Here is a 19661-nt window from a genome sequence, read left to right as displayed (position 1 = left end):
TGAAACTGAAAATTTTCTGTAAAGCAAAGGATACCGTCATCAAAACAAAACGACTGCCTACAGATTGGGAAAGAATCTTCACTAACCCTTTATCTGACAGAGGACTAATATCCAGTATATACAAAGAACTAAAGAAGCTGAAAAGCAGCAATCCAAGTAATCCAATTAAAAAATGGGGAACAGAGCTAAACAGAGAATTCTCGACAGAGGAATATCGAATGGCAGAAAAACACTTAAAGAAATGCTCATCCTCATTAGCCATTAGGGAAATGCAAATCAAAACGACCCTGAGATATCACCTTACACCCATCAGAATGGCCAAGATGAAAAACTCAAGCGATAACACATGCTGGAGAGGTTGTGGAGAAAGGGGAACCCTCCTCCACTGCTGGTGGGAATGTAAACTGGTACAACCACTCTGGAAAGCTATCTGGCGCTTTCTAAGACAAATAGGAATAGTGCTTCCTCCCGACCCAGTTATACCACTGCTAGGTATATACCCAAAGTTTGTTCAAGTACACAAAAAGGACACTTGCTCAACCATGTTTATAGCAGCTCTATTTGTAATAGCCAGAACCTGGAAACAACCCAGATGTCCATCCACGGTGGAATGGGTACAGAAATTGTGGTATTTTTATACAATGGAATACTACTCAGCAATCAAAAAGGAGGAAGTCATGAAATTTGCAGGCAAATGGTGGGATCTAGAAAAGATCATTCTGAGTGAAATATCCCAGAAGGAGAAAGACAAACATGGGATATACTCACTTATATAGACCTATAAGATATGATAAACATAATGAAATCTATACACCTAAAAAAGATAATCAATTGAGCGGACATGGGGTAAGATGATCAATCCTCATTTAGAAAGACAGATGGGATGTGCATTGAACGTATGACAGGAGTCTACTGAGCGCATCTGAAAGACTCTAACTAGCAGTGTTTTCAAAGCAAAGACTCATGACCAAACCTTTGGCAGAGTACAGGGAATCATAAGAAAGAAGGAGAGTTAGTCTGATGGGGAAAGGATAGGAGCTCCACAAGGACCAAATATATCTGGGCACAGGGTCTTTTCTGAGACTGACATTCAACCAAGGACCATGTATGGATATAACCTAGAACCTCCACTCAGATGTAGCCTGTGGTAGCTCAGTAACCAATTGGTTTCCCAAAGTGAGGGGAACAAGGACTATTTCTAACAGGAACTCAATGACTGGCTCTTTGGTCTCCCCACCCACGAAGGGAGGAGCAGTCCTGTTAGGCCACAGAGGAGGGCTTTGCAGTCATTCCTGAAGATACCTGATAAAACAGGATCAGATGAATGTGGAGGAGGTCCCCCCTATCAGTGGACTTGGAAAGGGGCACGGTGGAGATGAGGGAGGGAGGGAGGGACTGGGAGGGAATGAGGGATCGGGACACGGCTGGGATACAGAGTTAATAAAATGTAACTGATAAAAAAAATAAAAAATAAAAAATAAAAAAATGTTCAAACTCTTCAATATATATATATAAATATATATATAAAATATATATATATTTATATACATATATATATAAGAAGTTACTACTTCCAGTCTTAAATCTCAAAGAATATCATTTCAATTTCATTCTCCTTTGTATGAGATTTGTTCCTCTAGAATTCATTTAAATTTCACATCCTTAATTATCTAAGACCTGGCTCCCTGAATTTCCACAGAAAAGAAAATCTATACATGATTCTCTTCCTTCTAAAAATCGGAGAACATAACTCACAAACACCCTTTTATTTTCATTGACTATTTCTGGATTAGTAATATTGCCTAATGGAGGGTGAATTCATATATGCAGGTTAAGTGTTGAATAAATAATGATAGGAAAAATTCTCTGTGTATGATCAGTGCTAATGAGATGTTAGGATTTTGAAATATCTTAATCTAATTTGACTATGGCTACAAACACAAAAATTAAAGACTATGGCAAACTCTCCTATATCTGCTTCTCTATATCTAGGTGACTTCAACCCATTATGTTGAGAATAATGCTTGTGTGAGTTGTTACTTGTGCTATTTTCTTATTACCTAGTATTTGAATATTTGTATTTTGCCATCTTTGTATAGCCTTTTGGAAACGAAGTGAAATGGTTATAGATATAGAGCATAAGACTGTATGGATTTGATTCTATAATTCTTTTGTAGACATGTGAAGAATGAAAATTTCCAAGTCCGTTGATACTGAACTTTTCTCTGTTAATTTAAAGCTATTGAAATTATTCTCAGCAGTAATGCAGTCATAGTTTCTCCCAGTAAATTCTTCAATATGGCTGTCCAATTTATTAATAATATTTGATATATCTCAAAAAGTTAATAAATGAGATATTTATTTTTAGTTTAGCATAGTTAACTATTAGCATATAGAAACAACTTATTTTATGTATTGTACTGCAGTAGCCTATAGAATGATTTACACATTTAAATGTTACCCTTGGGCCTGGAATGAAGTATAGTGGTATAACTGTTGTGTCACATTTGTTAGTTAGATTGATATTTATAGATGAGAGGTAGGTAGGTAGGTAGATAGATAGACAGATGATAGTCAGATCATAGATAGTAGATGACAGATAGATAATGAATAGATTTTATATATTCTGAGAATATTGAGAGCTGCACTATTTTTCTCCAATGGATTATCTTAGCTTCTTCCATTTTCATTTATCATATATTCTTTTAAATTTTATTTTCATTGATTCTGTTTCATGTTTAGGAGTGATGATAGCTGAAATTTTGTTTTTGTGTATTTCTATAAAAGCAGAAACAGTAATTTGTTTCGTAGACTAATTCTCGCATGTGCAGGAAGATATATTATTATTTCATATATAGTTTAATGTTTCCCTTATTATTTCTAGTAAGACTTCTAGTAAATATATACTCATAGCCTTTATAACGTAATTCTAGTTTTGAGGTATCCAATGGCATTTGCTGGCTTTGGTGGATACCCAGCTGCTGTTACCACCGCCACACAAAATCCCATGAACTCATTAGGTATTTTAAACAGTAATTGGTTGATTAGGGGTGTCTTAATTATACACCTGTGCAAAATTATTTGAATAGAAGGTATCTGAGCTTGAGCAAGATTAAAAAGTTTTATAAAATTTGTTCTGATTAAGTGCAGAAATTTATGAAAATGTGCCTAAAATAAATCTAGTCTATCAGGTGTCTTCACAGGAAGAAAACACATGCTTGTCTATTTACTTAATATGCCAGTTACAGACATTTTTGTCTTGGAAAATAATTTACATGTTTATATTGATATAAAGAAGGAATAAGCTGAGATGGTTTTCATTTTGTGAATTTTATCTGAACTTATTGTAGTATCAAAACACATAGATTTCTCTCTCTCTCTCTCTCTCTCTCTCTCTATATATATATATATATATATATATATAACTACAGATTTTTCACCAACTCCCTAGTTTTCAAAATGATTTTGTTATTTATAAATAAATGTCTATGCCATAATCTTTGGCTTGTTCCCTGGCTAGCTCATAATTTATAGTACATGTTTATTCTATTCTATGTGAGCCACATGCCTGGTTACCTATCCTTAGTTTCACATGTCTGTCTTTCTCAGAGTCCAGGGCAAATCTCCTACCTCTCTGTCCCAGAGTGCATCTGTTTCTGCAGGAACTCCCACCTCCTGTTTCCTGCATCAGCTAACAGAGCATAAGCTTTTTATTGACAGGTAATGCTCCCATACAGTACACAAGAGATTCCCTTTACATGTATGTATGTATATTTGTATGTATTCATGTATGTATGTATATATATATATATATATATACATAGTTATATATAATTTCAATTCACAGAAGGTAATAAAAATGTTATCATTTGTTTTAGTAATTTTCTTAGGTCTTAGTCTAAAGTTTAGGTGGAAAATATAATAAAATATCAGTAATTGTGTCACCTTGCTCTTGGTTATTTTCTTTTAAGCTTCTGGTTTGTCAGGCTACTTTGTTTTAGAGTATTCAGAAAACAAAAACAAAAACATGTTTTTACCCTGGCCTTGACTTTAGGACAGAGATAAGCAGGATGTTTTGCCAAGCTCCTTCAACTTGTTTGTGTGAGGATCACACAGAGAGGTGGTCAAGGCAAACTTCCAATGAATCCCTCCATTGTATTGGTGTGTTTTGCTCTGAATAAAGAAAGGAACTGTGGAATGAACCAAACGGCAGCAGTTTTTACCGACAGACCTCTTGAGCTGTTCCCATGTGTCATGCTTTATTTCAATCCTCACTCCCCACTCAGGAACTGTTTGACTCTGCCAGTGGACTCTGAGACCTAGTACCCAAACTGAACAAATATCACAGTCCCAGTAGGTTGAAGCTTTGTTTAATCATCAAAAGCATTATTACACGAATCAGTGTCTCCTTTCCTTTTTCCAGAAACACAGTCTTAATTTAATTTTTGGAATACTTCGTCTCTATTACTCTTTTCACAGCGTCCTTTACTTCCTTCTTCCTTAAACTGTAAATCATTGGATTCAACATGGGAATCACCAGGGTGTAAAACACAGATACTACCTTTTCCTGTTCCAAGGAGTACTGAGAGCTTGGCTGAATGTAACTGAAGCTGATGGAACCATAGAACAGAGTCACCGCCGTCAGATGGGAGGCACAGGTGGAGAAGGCTTTGCGTCTGCCTGCTGCTGAGCGGATCCTCAGGATAGCAGCAACAATGAAGATGTAGGAGAGCACCACAGTTAAAAGTGTAGTCATAGCAATGACTCCGGAGAAGACCAACAGCAGCAGTTCATTCATGGAGGTGTCAGAACAGGACAGCTTCAACAGAGGAGGAAGGTCACAGAAGAAGTGACTGATGACGTTAGGGCCACAGAAGGACAGCTTCATTAAGCCAATTGTATGTGTCAATGAGGTGACAGTACCTCCTATGCATGAACCCAACACTAGCAGAACACATAGCATTTTTGTCATAGCCACTGTGTAAGTTAGAGGGTTCACAATGGCTACGTAGCGATCATAAGCCATTGCAGCCAGGAGAAAGCCCTCTGTGGTAAGCAGTGATGCGAACAAAAAGTATTGCAGGATGCATGCAGAGAATGAGATGCTCTCTCTCTCAACAAAGGAGTTTAGCAGCAATGTGGGTGCAAATACTGTTGAATAACAGGCATCCACAAATGACAGAGCGCGAAGGAAGTGGTACATGGGTGTGTGGAGTTTGGGAGTTACGTGGATCAGAATAAACATTCCCAGATTCCCCACCAAGGAAATGACATAGATCAAAAGAAACAATAGGAGGAGAAAAGCCTTGAGCTCATCACGATCCGTCAATCCCAAGAAGATAAACTCAGTAACAAATGTGAAGTTGACATCAGCCATGTAAATGTGTGTCTTGGTATCTGTTAATAATAGGAGATTCGGGTAAATTTGCAGCAATACTGGAATATCAGTTACTAGATAGTTGTAAACGTCCCATGCCCTGATTCTCCTGCTTCTAAATGTGAAATAAAAAGCCTGTATTTTTTTTTTGAAAAACACTGCTCCTTTGATTTTTAATGTTCAGTTCCATGAGTAAAAATATGCTAAATTGTAAGGAAAATATTCTTTTAAGTATAATATTTATGACACAAAAAGCTAAACTTCATCTATTCTAATAGAAAAGAAAAATTCTAGTTTATAAAAATCATAAGAATTGATGGTGGAAATACTTCTGTTGACGCACTCCTTTATGATTTTTGATCATATTTAAAGCATCCAGTGTGAAACATATGAAAACACACAACTCACAAAATATGGTGCCCAGAAGAAGCATTAGGTCATGGAGACATACTTTAGTGGAATAGCAAAGATCAACACACCCAAGACCTGCTATACAAATAGACATGCACACACAGACACACACATACACGCACACACATATGCACACATGCACATAATACTGTACTTTGACTGCATTCTATTTAGAACTTTGAAATAAGTACATATTTGACCTTGGGATGTTAGTGTGGGTTCCTTTGTTTGTTTTTTCTGGCTATTGAAACAGGGTATTTTGTGCATTATTTAAGGCTTGTGCTACTGAGCCACCTAAATGGTGTACTTGGGTGTCTGAGTGTCTACGTGTGTGGAATGCAAGTGTGCGCGCGTGTGTTTGTGTGTGTGCCTCACTGTGTGTGTGTTTACAAAATTCCAGTACCTACGTTGAAACATTTCTATAATATTTTTTAGAAGGTTTGAGAGGTCTATTTTCAGGGCATGCTATTTAAGGACATTTAGCATAAAACGTAAAACCATCAAACTGCTGTTTGCATTCAATAGAAATATGTTTTTCCACTTGGGATCATGTGTCCATTAACTTCAGTTTTAGCCCTTAAAGTGAAACAAACAATTCTGGCACACTGTGTTTGCTAAACACGACCACTGTTTAGAGTTGGGAGAGTTTTGACCACAAATTCATGTTTGTCTGTGAAAAAAGTACTTTCTCTGAAACCTTTAATTTTCTTTCACATTTACATTGAAAATGCAAAGAAACCTAAAAAACACATCAGCTGTGTATTGTAAGAAACAGCTTTCATTCTCTTAGTTGGCGTGAGCCGGATTCTTATTTTAAGTATCATATACAATTTGAGGATGAGATGAACCTGATGTTTGACTCATTCTAAATCATATTCCCTCTGTTTGTTCACAGTGATATTCAGGGTGACTTCTTCAAGCTGCCTTAAAATGAAATCAAATATTGTGACACTTTAATATATTTTTTATTGTCATTATCTTGCTTATTTAAGAAAACATAGGCATGACAAAATGAAAGACACATAGTACCTGACCCATAAACAAAGGTAACAAAGGTAGACACAACAAATAATGTAACTATGTCATGGAAACCAACAAAGAAGCTCTCATCGATCCTTTCCTGGATAAGAAAACCAAAGAAGTTAACTGCTTCCTACTTCCCTGGCTTCACCATTTACTAGAACACTGTAACTTGTAGTGTGTGTAAAACTCAGAAAATGAACTCTATTGTAAGAGCAGTAAAAAATGAAAAGAAAAAAAAGAAACAGAAGATATATCACATATAGAGTATGTAATATTAGAAATGATAGTTTTAAGTATAAATAATTTAGATTGAAAGTATTTAGGAAGAAGAGTTCTTTGTCTTACCAACAGGAGAGACAGAAGGAGAGGGAAAAGGCAAAGGAGAAGGAGAGGGAGAAATAAAGACAGAACTCTATACAAGAGGATAAATGGAAAAATCATAACTTATTTTCTCTCTTTTTGTTGACAAATTATCAATTAAATTTTGAACATATTTTCTTAATCCCTAAACCAATAAGTTAATCAAAAATTATATATGTAATTATCAAATAAGGGAATTTAGCTTATTAATGGACAAATAAATACAAACCTCAGCCCACTTAGGAGCCTTATGCTTGGCTGCCTTCTCTATAATTCAACATATAAATAAAACACAATAAATATGTAATATAAATATCTACAAATAAAATGTAAAACTAACATTTCTTACTTTTAAAATGATGTATGAACTCAGCAAATGACAGGAGTGAAAAGTAAGAGGGGTAAAGTTGAAATTTATCATTACATATAGGAAAATAAAAGGTACAGAGCCCTTGCAGTGAGAATAGTAAACTCATGTCAGAAGACATATTGAGATAATACATTCTGTTATATACGTGCCTTAATTAAAAAGGAATCTTCCCTGGAGTAAACTTTTGATTCAAAGATTGTAATGTGCTCATTATTAAGTTTCTCTAGGGATTTCAAAAACTCTCAAGCATTTAATGATTCTCTCAAGTCATTCCATTTCCTGAGTTTTATAATGAATAAAAGTATAGTCCACAGAAGCAGAACATGTAATTTCTGGAAAATCATGTAATCACAAGCCAATGTTACAAACAAATAAGAAAATCAAGAGAAATGCTAAGGAACGCTCAGTTATCAACAGCATATACATGACAAAGCACATTTTGTCTTGACTTCATTACATGAAAATAATCCCTTCAAGTAAAAGCACAGTCCCTTATTTAGTTGGTTTAATGTTTTCCTTATATAACATATGTCTGCTTATGCAGAATTTTGTGGTCATTTCCACATTACTTCCTTTCTTCTTTCTTTTTATCCTGTTTTTATTTTTCAAGACAAGGTTTCTCTGTGTAGCCTTGGCTGTCCTAGACTCACATTGTAGAAGAGGCTCACCTCAAACTCACAGAGATCCACCCGCCTCTGCCTCCCAAGTCCTGGGATTAAAGGTGTGCAATATCATGCCTGGCTTAACTTCTACATCTTAAATTGCCTTGAGGAAAAATGTTTAAGAAAAAAATTCATATAAATATGTTTTTTTTGGGATTTAAGAAACTCTCAAGTATACATATATGAATATATATATATACATAAACATTTTTACAAAATAAAATTTAATGTCTTTCAAAGTGTGTTACACTGAAGTCTAGCGAAGTGTAGTATCTTATGCCTGTAACCTCAGTTATGGATAAAATGAATCAGGAGGTCTGTGTATTCTAGGAATTCTATCATGATAATGAGATCTTGTTTCAGCTACAAACATGGTAAAGTTATTTTTATGTTTTTAAATTATCATTAAATTTATTTATTCATTTTACATCTGGATTTCAGACCCATCCCTCCTCTCCACCCAGTCCTACCCTCTCACATTCTTCCTCTTTCCTCTCCCTTTCTCCGAAATGGAAAACACCATCATCTTCAACCCTCGACAACCCCCACTCCCCGTGGCACATCAAGTGCATCAGGACTAAGGCAACCTTTTCCACTGAGCCAAGATAGGGCAGCCCAGTCAAGGGAGAGTGAGCTAAAAGTAGGCAACAGAGTCTATCAGAGACAAAACCTAATCCATTTGCTAAGGAACCCACACGAAGAACAAGCTGCCTATCAGTTACATATGTGTTGGGGTCCTAGGTCTAGTCATGGATGCTCTTTGGTTGGTGCTTTAGTCTCTGAGGCCCTGTGCACCCAGGTTAGTTGGTCTTTTTAAATTTTCTTTCTTTCTTTTTTTAATTTACGATTTATTCACTTTGTATCCCTGGTGTAGCCTCCTCCCTTATTTCCTCCCGGTCCCATTCTCCCTCCTTCTTCCACCACCCTCTATACCCTTCCCTAGTCCACTGATAGGGGAGGTCCTCCTCCCTACTATCTGACCCTAGCTTATTGGGTCTCAGGACTGTCTGGATCCTCTTTCTCTGTGGCCTAATTAGTTAGGCAACCTCACCTGGGGGAGGTGATCAAAGAGCTCGCCACTGAGTCCATGTCAGAGACAGCCCCTGATTCCCTTACTAGGGAACCCACATGGAGACTGATTTCTCCATGGGCTGCATCTGAGTAGGGAGTCTAGTTGCTCTCCACACGTGGTCTTTGGTTGATTCATCTGTCTCTGCAGGACCACCTGGGCCCAGATTTTTTGCTTTGTTGGTCTTCTTGTAGAGCTCCTGTCCCCTCCAGGTCTTTCTATCTCCTCCTTCTTCCATAAGATTTCCTGCACTCTGCCCAAAGTTTGGCTATGAGTCTCATCTGCTTTGCTATCCTGAAGGGTAGAGTCTTTCAGAGGTCCCCTGTAGTAGGCTCCTGTCCTGTTTCTTGTTTTCTCCTACTTCTGTGTCTATCTTGATTGTCTTTCTGAATGAGGATTAAGCCTCTTTCCTTTGGTCCTTATTATTTAGCTTCTTTAGGACTATAGATTTTAGTATATTTATCCTGTATTATATGTCTAATATCCACTTATAAGCGAGTACATACGTTGTATGTCTTTCTGCTTCTGGGTTACCTCACTCAGGATGATCTTTTCTATCCATTTGCCTGGAAATTTCACAATATCCTTGTTTGTAATTGCTGCGTGGTTAACTTAGAACCCATCAGAATGGCTACAATCTAAAACCCAGGGCATATATCTGAAAGATGCTCAACAATACAACAAAGACATTTGCTCAACTATGTTCATAGCAGCTTTATTCGTAATAGCCAGAATCTGAGAACAACCTGGTTTCCCCTCAGCTGAGGAATGGATAGAGCTCTGTAGTAGTACTTGAAAATATTGTTAATGATACCTCCAGCAGTGGTTTTTATTTTTAAAAACACTTTGGCTATCCTGCATTTTTAGCATTTCCAAATAAATTTTTAATACTTAAGTTTTTGTCCCTCAACTGAAGAATGGATGCAGAAATTGTGGTACATCTACACAATGGAATATTACTCAGCAATGAAAAATAAGGAAATCATGAAATTTGCAGGTAAATGGTGGGATCTGGAAAGGATCATCCTGAGTGAGTTGTCCCAGAAGCAAAAAGACACATATGGTATATACTCACTCATATAGACATACAACGTAGGACAAAGCCACCAAAATCTATGCATCTAAAGAAACCAAGCAAGAGAGAGGACCCTAACTAAAATGTCCAATCCCCATCCTGAAAGGCAAAGAGGATGGACATCAGAAGAAGAAGAAAATAGGAAACAACCTAGGAACCTACCACAGAGGGCCTCTGAAAGCCTCTGCCCTTCAGACTATCAAAGCAGATGCTGAGCCGGATGGGCAACTGTTGGGCAGGTGAACGGAATTTTAGGTAAGAACTGGGAAATAGTAAGAGCTGGAGAGGACAGGGTCTCCACAAGGAGAGCAACAGAACAAGAAAATTTGAACACAGGGAACTTCCCAGAGACTCGTACTCCAACCAAGGACTATTCATAGAGATAACCCAGAACCCCTGCACAGATGTAGCCCAGGGCAGTTCAGAGTCCAATTGGGTTACATAGTAATGAGAAGAGGGACTGCCTTTGACATAATCTGATTGGCCTGCTCTTTGATCACCTCCCCCTGGGGGGGAGCAGCCTTACCAGGCCATAGTAGAGGACAATGCAGCCACTTTTGATGTGAACTGATAGACTAAGGTCAGAAAGGAGAGGAGAACCTCCCCTATCAGTGGACTTGGGGAGTGGCATGCATGCAGAGGGAGGAGGGAGGGTGGGATTGGGAGGGGAGGAGGGAGGGGCTTATGGGGGGATGCAGAATGAATAAAGTGTAATTGATGAAAAATTAATAAAAAAAAGATGAAAAAAATACTTAAGTTTTTGTGAATAATTTTTGATGAAAATTGAATCATATCAATTACAAATAAAGATAATTTTTTAAAGTTCATATGTACATATGAAAATTTTCACAGATATATAAATAGATAGATTATTATCTCTTTTCATTGTTCTGCCTAAAACCTCAAGCAGTACGTTGAATACAAAGGAGGGAATAGGTATCCTCTTGTTTCTGATTTTGGTTTTTTGATTTTGTGTTGTTTTGGTTTTAGTTATTTACTTATTTTCAAGACAGGGTTTCTCTGTGTAGCCCTGGCTGTCCTGGAACTAACTTTGTAGACTATACATCCACCTTGCTATCTCCTAATCCTAGCATTAAAGGCATGTATTACCACACTTTGGTTTTATACTTTAACCTGCTGTTGTGTGCTCATTTTAGTATATTGAGATATGTTGCCCTATATCTGAAGAATGCCAAATTTTCACCCCCCCAAAAAAAGATTTTATAGTTTTTTTAAAGGTCTTTTTTTTGCATTTAAGGAGTAGTCATTTGAGTTTATTCTTACCTCTATTTATACATGTTAGGTTATCTTTAAGGGTTTACATATATTTAACCATCCTTGCATTCCTAGAATGAAGCAGACTTGATCATTTAAGATAATCTTTTTAGTGTACAATTGAATTTAATTTTCACGTGGTTTATTAAGAGTAGTTTTGTCTACATTAACCAGTTATATTGTCCTATAATTTCCTAGCTAAGTAAAAAGAATTCTGAAGAGTTAATTTCTTTTCTACTTCATTGGGTAACTTATGGAAAATTAGAGTTAGTTGTTTTATTACAATATTTGAGAGCAGAGGATATCTTTGAATTCAAGGTAAGCTTGGTCTACATAGTTAGTTCAAGGCCAGTCAGAAATTCATAAAGAAATCCTAGCCCCTAAAGAGACAATACACATTTCCTTATAATCAATAAACTCCCAATAGCTCTTTAGCTAGGAGGAGACCAAAGAGCCTCTTCTCCACCCATGCTGGAAAATTTAATTTTCATGAGTTAGTACACATCTTCTAAAATTAATCATGGCTCCTGAGAGATCATGTGTGTACCAGGCCATTCATGTCTAGATGATAGTATTTCACAACTCTCTTTACCATCTTATATTCTTATATATTTATATTCTCAGGTTCTGTCTGAGCTTGATTACTGATGTTCTCTTAGTATTGTAGTTTCAGGTACAGGTTAATGTAGATGTCCCCTTTATGCGTTAGCAAGCCCAGTTGCATAGTCTCGGGATTTTGACCAGTGAATAATTTCTGCATTCACTATAGCTTACTATAATAAGGAGCATCTGTGACCGAGACTGAGAACAACACATACCTGTTGATGGAAACACAAGTATACAAAAAACATATTGACAAAATAATCATTTAGAAACACAAAACAGTATTTTTCTTTATGACCCATGTCACAAACTTTTTTATCTTTTATTTTTGACTGTATATATAGTATAGGACTCCTATGGATCAGCAGAAATAGGTTATTAATCCATATAAAAACTTGCTGTTATTTTGTTCTGATGACAGTGTCCTTTGCTTTACGGAAGATTTTCAGTTTTATGAACAATTTATTAATTGTTGATCTCAGAACCTGTGCTGTTGGTGTTCTGTTCAAGAAGTTGTCTCATGTGCCAATGAGGTAAAGGCTTTTCTCCACTTTTTCTTCTAACAGATTTAGTGTAGACATCCAGTTAGACTAGTACCATTTTTTGAAGATGCTGTCTGTTTGTCATTGTATGGTTTTGGCTTCTTTGTCAAAAAATTAAGTTCCCATAGGGGTGTGGGTTTATTTCTCGGTCTTTGATTCAATTCCATTGATCCACCAGTCTGTTTCTATGCCAGTACCATGCTGTTTTTATTACAGTTGCTCTATAGTACAGCTTGAGATTTGAGATGGAGATATCTACAGAAGGAAAAGATCATCACCAATCCTACATCTGACAGAGGGCTAATATCCAGAATGTATAAAAACTGAAGTTAAACACCAACAAACCAAGTAATCCAATTAAAAATGGGGTACAGAGCTAAACAGAGAATTCTCAACAGAGGAATATTAAATGGTAGAAAAACATTAAAGAAATGTTCAATGTCTTAGTCATTCAGGAAATGCAAATCAAAACAACCCTGAGATTTCACCTCACATCCATCAGAATGTCTAAGATCAGAAACTCAAGGGATGTCCTCCTCCCCTTCTGTCTGACCCTAGCCTATAAGGTCTCATCAGGGCTGGCTGTATTGGTTTCCTCTGTGTCCAGGCAAGGCTGCACCTCCCAAGGGGGAGGTAATCAAAGAGCTAGCCACTGAGTTCATGTCAGAGACAGCCCCTGTTCCCATTACTAGGGAACCCACTTACTTGGAGGCTGAGCTGCGACGGGCCCTATTAGAGTACTGGGGAAGGGTCATGGGAGGAGAAGAGGGAAGTAGGGTAGGATTGGGAAAGGATGAGTGGGAAGGCTACAGTTGCAATACAAAGTGAATAAACTGTAATAAATAAAAATGAATAAATATTTAAATAAAAACTCAAGGGATGATGGATGCTGGAGAGCTTGTGAAGAAATAAGAACCTTCCTCCAGTGCTGGTGTGAATGCAACCTTGTACAATTACTTTGGAAATCAATCTGTTACTTTGACAGAAAATTTGGATGGCCCTCAATGGAGGAATGAATAGAAAAATTGTGGGTCTTGGGGAGGGGAATAGGAGGAGATGAGGGAGGAAGGATGGGATTGGGAGGGGATTAGAGAGAGGGCTACAGCTGAGATACAAAGTGAATAAATTATATATATATATATATATATATATATATATAAGAAAACAATGAAAAAAGAAAGTGTGGTACCTTTACACAATGAATACTACTTAGCAATTAGTAATAAGGATATCATAATATTTACATGCAAATTGTGGGACCTATTAAAATTCATCAAGAGTGAGGTTATCCAGAAGCAGAAAGACACATACAGTATATGCTCACTTATAAGTAGATATTAGCCATATAATACGGGATAAACAATCTGTAGTCCTAAATAAGGTAAAGGTCCTAGGGAAGATGCGAGTAGTAGGTTGAGATGTTAAATGTGGATGAGGAAAGTGTCACTGAATCTGAGAAAGAGGAGAAAACACTGGGACAACAGTGAAGGCACCAAACAGGTCTTGGTGGGTTGAGTAACTCGGGCTATGGTAAGCTGGGATATGGTGCATACAGTGTGAGCAAAAGTAAAACTAGAAAAAGAATGCTGTGTTTAAAGAAAATAACATGAGAAAGTACTGTGTTGGATGAGTGGAGAAGACTATTGGGGGGGAGGAGGAGGTAGCAGAAGACTGAAAATTCATGGTACAGTTAGACTAAATAACTTACAAAAAAAGAAAGAAAAGGAAAAAAAGAGAGAAAGAGAAAACAAGAAAAGAAAAAAATTGTGAGAAAAAAATCCTTTCCCACATTTACTGTATTAAATTTCTGTATCTCATAAAACTTCATATTTAAATATAGGATTAATTCTGTTAGGAAATGATATGATGACTACGTTGTTCCTTTTCTGATTAAATGTAAAATTTTCTGTAAGTTGGATGATAATAAATGTGCTTTCAGGGAAAGATTCACCCTAGAAAATAATATCAAACACATCCTTACATATTGTGTATATTTATTGAGAACCTTTATTTTTATGTTGCAGAATATTTTACTTATGTGTATTGAACAACTGTTAAAGAAAATGTTTATATTTTTGAGAAGTTTCTCTTTGTATATTTTATTTTATGTTCCGGTTATTGACATGTAAGAATATATATATTTGAACTTAATATATATAAGTTATTATATATATGTATATTTATATGAGTAAGAAATGGAAATATTAACAACTGTTTCAGATAATCACCCTAAGTCCTACTCTAGGGTTCAGAGTTTATAACAATATCACCTTTATATATTCATGAATGTATTCTTTTTCATTATTGTAAACCACAAGAATCATATTCGGTAATCCCTGAAGGTTTGGTGGGATAAAACTTAGTATATCTTTGTAAATGTTTTCAGTATTTCATATCTCTTTGGCAGAAACAGTCTGAAATCAACAAGGGAAACATTTCATCTCCAAGGCCCTTTTCATAGCATCTTTCACTTCTTTGTTTCTTAAGGTATAAATCAGTGGGTTCAACATGGGAACCACCAGGGTATAAAATACAGACACTACTTTCTCTTGTTCTAAGGAGTATTTGGAGCTTGGTTGAATATAACTGAAGCTGACCGAGCTGTATAACAGAGTCACAGCCGTCAAATGGGAGGCACAGGTGGAGAAGGCTTTGCGTCTGCCTGCTGCTGAGTGGATTCTCAGGATAGCAGCAACAATGAAGATGTAGAAGACTACCACAATCAAGAGTGTAGTGATTGCAATGATGCCAGAGAATACCAAAAGCAAGAGCTCATTCATGGTGGTGTCAGAACAGGACAGCTCTAACATGGCAGGTAGGTCACAGAAGAAATGATTGATGACATTTGGCCCACAGAAGGACAGCTTCATTAAACCAATTGTATGTGTCAATGAGTTTATTATGCCTCCTAGGAAGGAACCAAGCACCAGCCCAACACAAACCATTTTAGTCATGGCCACTGTATAAATTAAGGGGTTTACAATGGCCACATACTGGTCATAAGCCATTGCAGCCAGCAAAATTCCTTCTGTGGTAATCAATAATGCAAACAAAAAATACTGCATAATGCATGCAGGTAATGAGATAATCTCTTGCTCAACAAAAAATTTCATCAGCAATATGGTGATGCATGCATCCTCAAATGACAGAGACCTAAGGAAATAATACATGGGTGTGTGGAGTTTAGGAGTTATGTAGATCAGAAAAAAACATTCCCAGATTTCCAGTCATGGAGATGACATAGATCACCAGGAACAAGATGAAGAGGAACACCTTGAGTTCATTACGATCTGTCAGTCCCAAAAGGATAAATTCAGTAACAATTGTGAAGTTGATATTTCCCATGTAATTATGTGTCTCAGTATCTGTTAATAATAGGAGATTTGGATAAACAGACATTGGCATATAAATATCTTAAGAATACCAATCTAGTTACGTTATATGCATTGAAGAATTCTATCTCTAGTTGCCCTGCTAATAAACATAGACATTTTTAGTTAAAAATCTATGATTTCCTGTAACATCATATTTGTATCTTTTACTGAAAATTCTAAACATATATTTAATTAAAGTTAGATTCTTAGTTGAGGGATCCAATTGAATGGAATTCCACAGGTATACAATAAGCTAAAAAATAACTTCCTGATTACAACAGGTAAAGACTAATTTATAAACATTCCAAATATAAATTTTGCACTTAACATATGTTTTCATTCAAACTGTCCTCAATACTAAGTTTTACTATAATAAGATCTAATGTGGAAAGTCTTCTCAAAAACAATAAAAGTATGCATTGTAGATCAAATAGAGTGATGTGACTGTTCTCAACATACAACTCACACAAGAAAATATACTATAACATATTTAAGCTATAGATGTCACGTGCTTTCAAAATTAGTTACTATTCTACATGTGTATACAATGTTTGTGCATAGTAGAGAAGATCTTATGCATGATAGGCAAGTACTCTATTGCTGAAACACCTTATATTTGTTTGTGATGTGTGATAAGCAGAGAACTAGCAGTAAATACCTCTAGAGGGTTCTTAGAGGACAATCAGAGGCATTGACTCCTGAGAAGGTTATCTTTTGTGAATGATGCTTTGACCTGTAACAAAGCATCATAAAACATAACACTTATATTTGATTAATAAAATCTGTTTAGTCACATGATCTGATGTCTAATTGGTACTATTTTAAAAATAATCTAATCATGTAAAGTAAAACAATTAGGCTCTGCTTTTATTCTGTAATGCAGGTTTATAATAAGCAATATCTTTCTAGTCTAGATATAAATCTCACTCAGTTCCTATAAATTTTCTCAGAAACTTCTAACTTTTCCTAGATAACAGAAGGTCATTCACAAATAAGCAATGTAACTCACTTGCCTCTTTCTACCTATAAACCAAGTAGAATGTGAGCCACTATTTTAAACATATGAGTGGTAGTTTAATTACTAAAGGATAAATAATTAATGACTACCTTGATAAATTCAACATCCTTTAGTTCTGTGGTTCCTCTGTTTATACAGTATATAAAATACAGAAAATAATCACATTGGAAGAGGATGGATACAGTAACAAGAAGACAGCAGTACCACATTTATTTATAGTAATAATTGAAAGGCATAAAATATTCTTTAGATTACAATTCTTTCTTTTAGAAGATATTCTTTTGAATTCACATACTGGTTTAGGAAGTTGAACAACAAATTTGAGTCTCATGCAGAAGAAGAATAGAAATATAAGAAACTTGAGCTGATGACTAAAATACCACTCATCCTCTCTATAACTTATAATGAGTTTATCAAACTTAAATCTTTCTCAAGAATGGTTATATAAGAAGGTTTAGAGGGATTATATCAATCTTCTTGTATCTGTTGAGGCTTGCTTTGTGACCCACTATATGGTCTATTTTGGAGAAAGTTCCATGAGGTGCTGAGAAGAAGGTAAATTCTTTTGTGTATCTTGTCTGATCACCATGGAATAAAGCTGGACTTCAACAACAACAGAAATAACAAAAAGCCTACACGCACATGGAAACTGAACAACTTGTTACTAAATGACAGCTAGGTCAGGGAAGAAATAAAGAAAGAAATTAAAGTCTTCCTAGAACTCAATGAAAATGAAGACACAACATACCCAAACTTGTGGGACACAATGAAAGTAGTGCTAAGAGGAAAGTTCATAGCACTAAGTGCCTTCAAGAAGAAATTCGAGACAGCTCATTCAAGCAACTTAATGGCCCACTTAAAAACCCTAGAAAAAGAAGAAGCAGACACACCAAAAAGGAGTAGACGGCTGGAAATAAGCAAACTCAGGGCTGAAATCAATCAATTAGAAACAAATAAAACAATTCAAAGAATCAATGAAACCAAGAGCTGGTTCTTTGAGAAAATCAACAAGATCGACAAACCCTTAGCCAAGCTAACTAAAAGGCCGAGAGACACCACCCAAATCAACAAAATCAGATGAAAAGGGGGACATAACTACAGACACTGAGGAAATCCAAACAATCATTAGGACTTACTTCAAAAGTCTATATGCCACAAAATTTGAAAATCTAAAAGAAATGGACAATTTTCTTGATCGATTTGACTTACCAAAGCTGAATCAGGACCAGGTAAATCAGTTAAATAGTACTATATTCCCCAAAGAAATAGAAGTGGTCATCAAAAGTCTCCCATCCAAAAAAAATGCAGGACCAGATGGCTTCAGCGCAGAATTCTACCAGACCTTCAAAGAAGAGCTCCAATTCTCTTCAAACTATTCCACAAAATAGAAACAGAAGGAACATTACCAAACTCATTCTATGAAGCCACAGTCACCATGGTACATAAACCTCACAAAGACTCAACAAAGAAAGAGAATTTCAGGCCAATCTCCCTTATGAACATTGATGCAAAAATACTCAATAAAATACTTTCAAACCGAATCCAAGAACACATCAAAGATATTATCTACTATGACCAAGTAGGCTTCATCCCAGGTATGCAGGGGTGGTTCAAAATACGGAAATCCATCAATGTGATCCACCATATTAACAAACTGAAAGAAAAAAAAAACACATGATAATCTCCCTAGATGCTGAAAAAGCATTTGACAAAATCCAACATCCATTCATGTTTAAAGTATTGGAGAGATCAGAGACACAAGGCACATATCTAAACATAGTAAAGGTGATATACATACAGCAAGCCTATAGCCAACATCAAACTGAACAGAGAGAAACTTAAAGCAATCCCACTGAAATTAGGGACAAGACAAGGTTGCCCACTCTCTCCATATCTCTTCAACATAGTTCTGGAAGTCCTTGCTAGAGCAATAAGACAGTTGAAGGAGATCAAGGGGATACAGATGGGAAAGGAAGAAGTCAAATTATCACTATTTGCAGATGATATGATAGTATACGTGAGTGACCCCAAAAAACTCTACCAGGGAACTCCTACAGCTGATAAACACCTTCAGCAAAGTGGCCAGATACAAAATAACTCAAAAAAATATCAGTAGCCCTCCTGTATACAAAAGACAAAAAGGCTGATAAAGAAATTAGAGAAACAACACCCTTCACAATAGCCACAAATGACATAAAGTACCTTGGTGTAACCCTAACCAAGCAAGTCAAACTTGTATGAAAAAAATTTCAAGTCTCTGAAGAAAGAATAGAAGAAGATATGAGAAGATGGAAAGATCTCCTATGCTCATGGCTTGGCAGGATTAACATAGTAAAAATGGCCATCTTACCAAAAGCAATCTACAGATTTAATGCAATTTCCATCAAAATGCCAACACAATTCTTTACAGACCTGGAAAGAAAAATTCTCAACTTCGTATGGAATAACAAGAAACCCGGAAATTGCTAAAACAATCCTCTACAATAAAAGATCTTCTGGAGG

The 19661-nt window shown here is 36.1% G+C and overlaps 1 protein-coding gene and 1 pseudogene across 1 annotated transcript; both read right to left on the bottom strand.

Annotated features, from left to right (window-relative positions):
- Window positions 1-4438: 4438 nt before the first annotated feature.
- On the bottom strand, window positions 4439-5377 carry LOC110541465 (olfactory receptor 5J3-like). Its single transcript, XM_021628208.1, has one exon. The coding sequence runs from the start codon at window positions 5375-5377 to the stop codon at window positions 4439-4441; it is 939 nt and encodes a 312-aa protein (XP_021483883.1).
- Window positions 5378-15187: 9810 nt separating this feature from the next.
- Window positions 15188-16112, bottom strand: LOC110541466 (olfactory receptor 5J3-like; annotated as a pseudogene).
- Window positions 16113-19661: the final 3549 nt, after the last annotated feature.

Source organism: Meriones unguiculatus, chromosome 18 (genome assembly GCF_030254825.1).
Source record: "Meriones unguiculatus strain TT.TT164.6M chromosome 18, Bangor_MerUng_6.1, whole genome shotgun sequence".
NCBI lineage: Eukaryota > Metazoa > Chordata > Mammalia > Rodentia > Muridae > Meriones > Meriones unguiculatus.
This window is presented reverse-complemented; position numbering and strand designations above follow the sequence as displayed.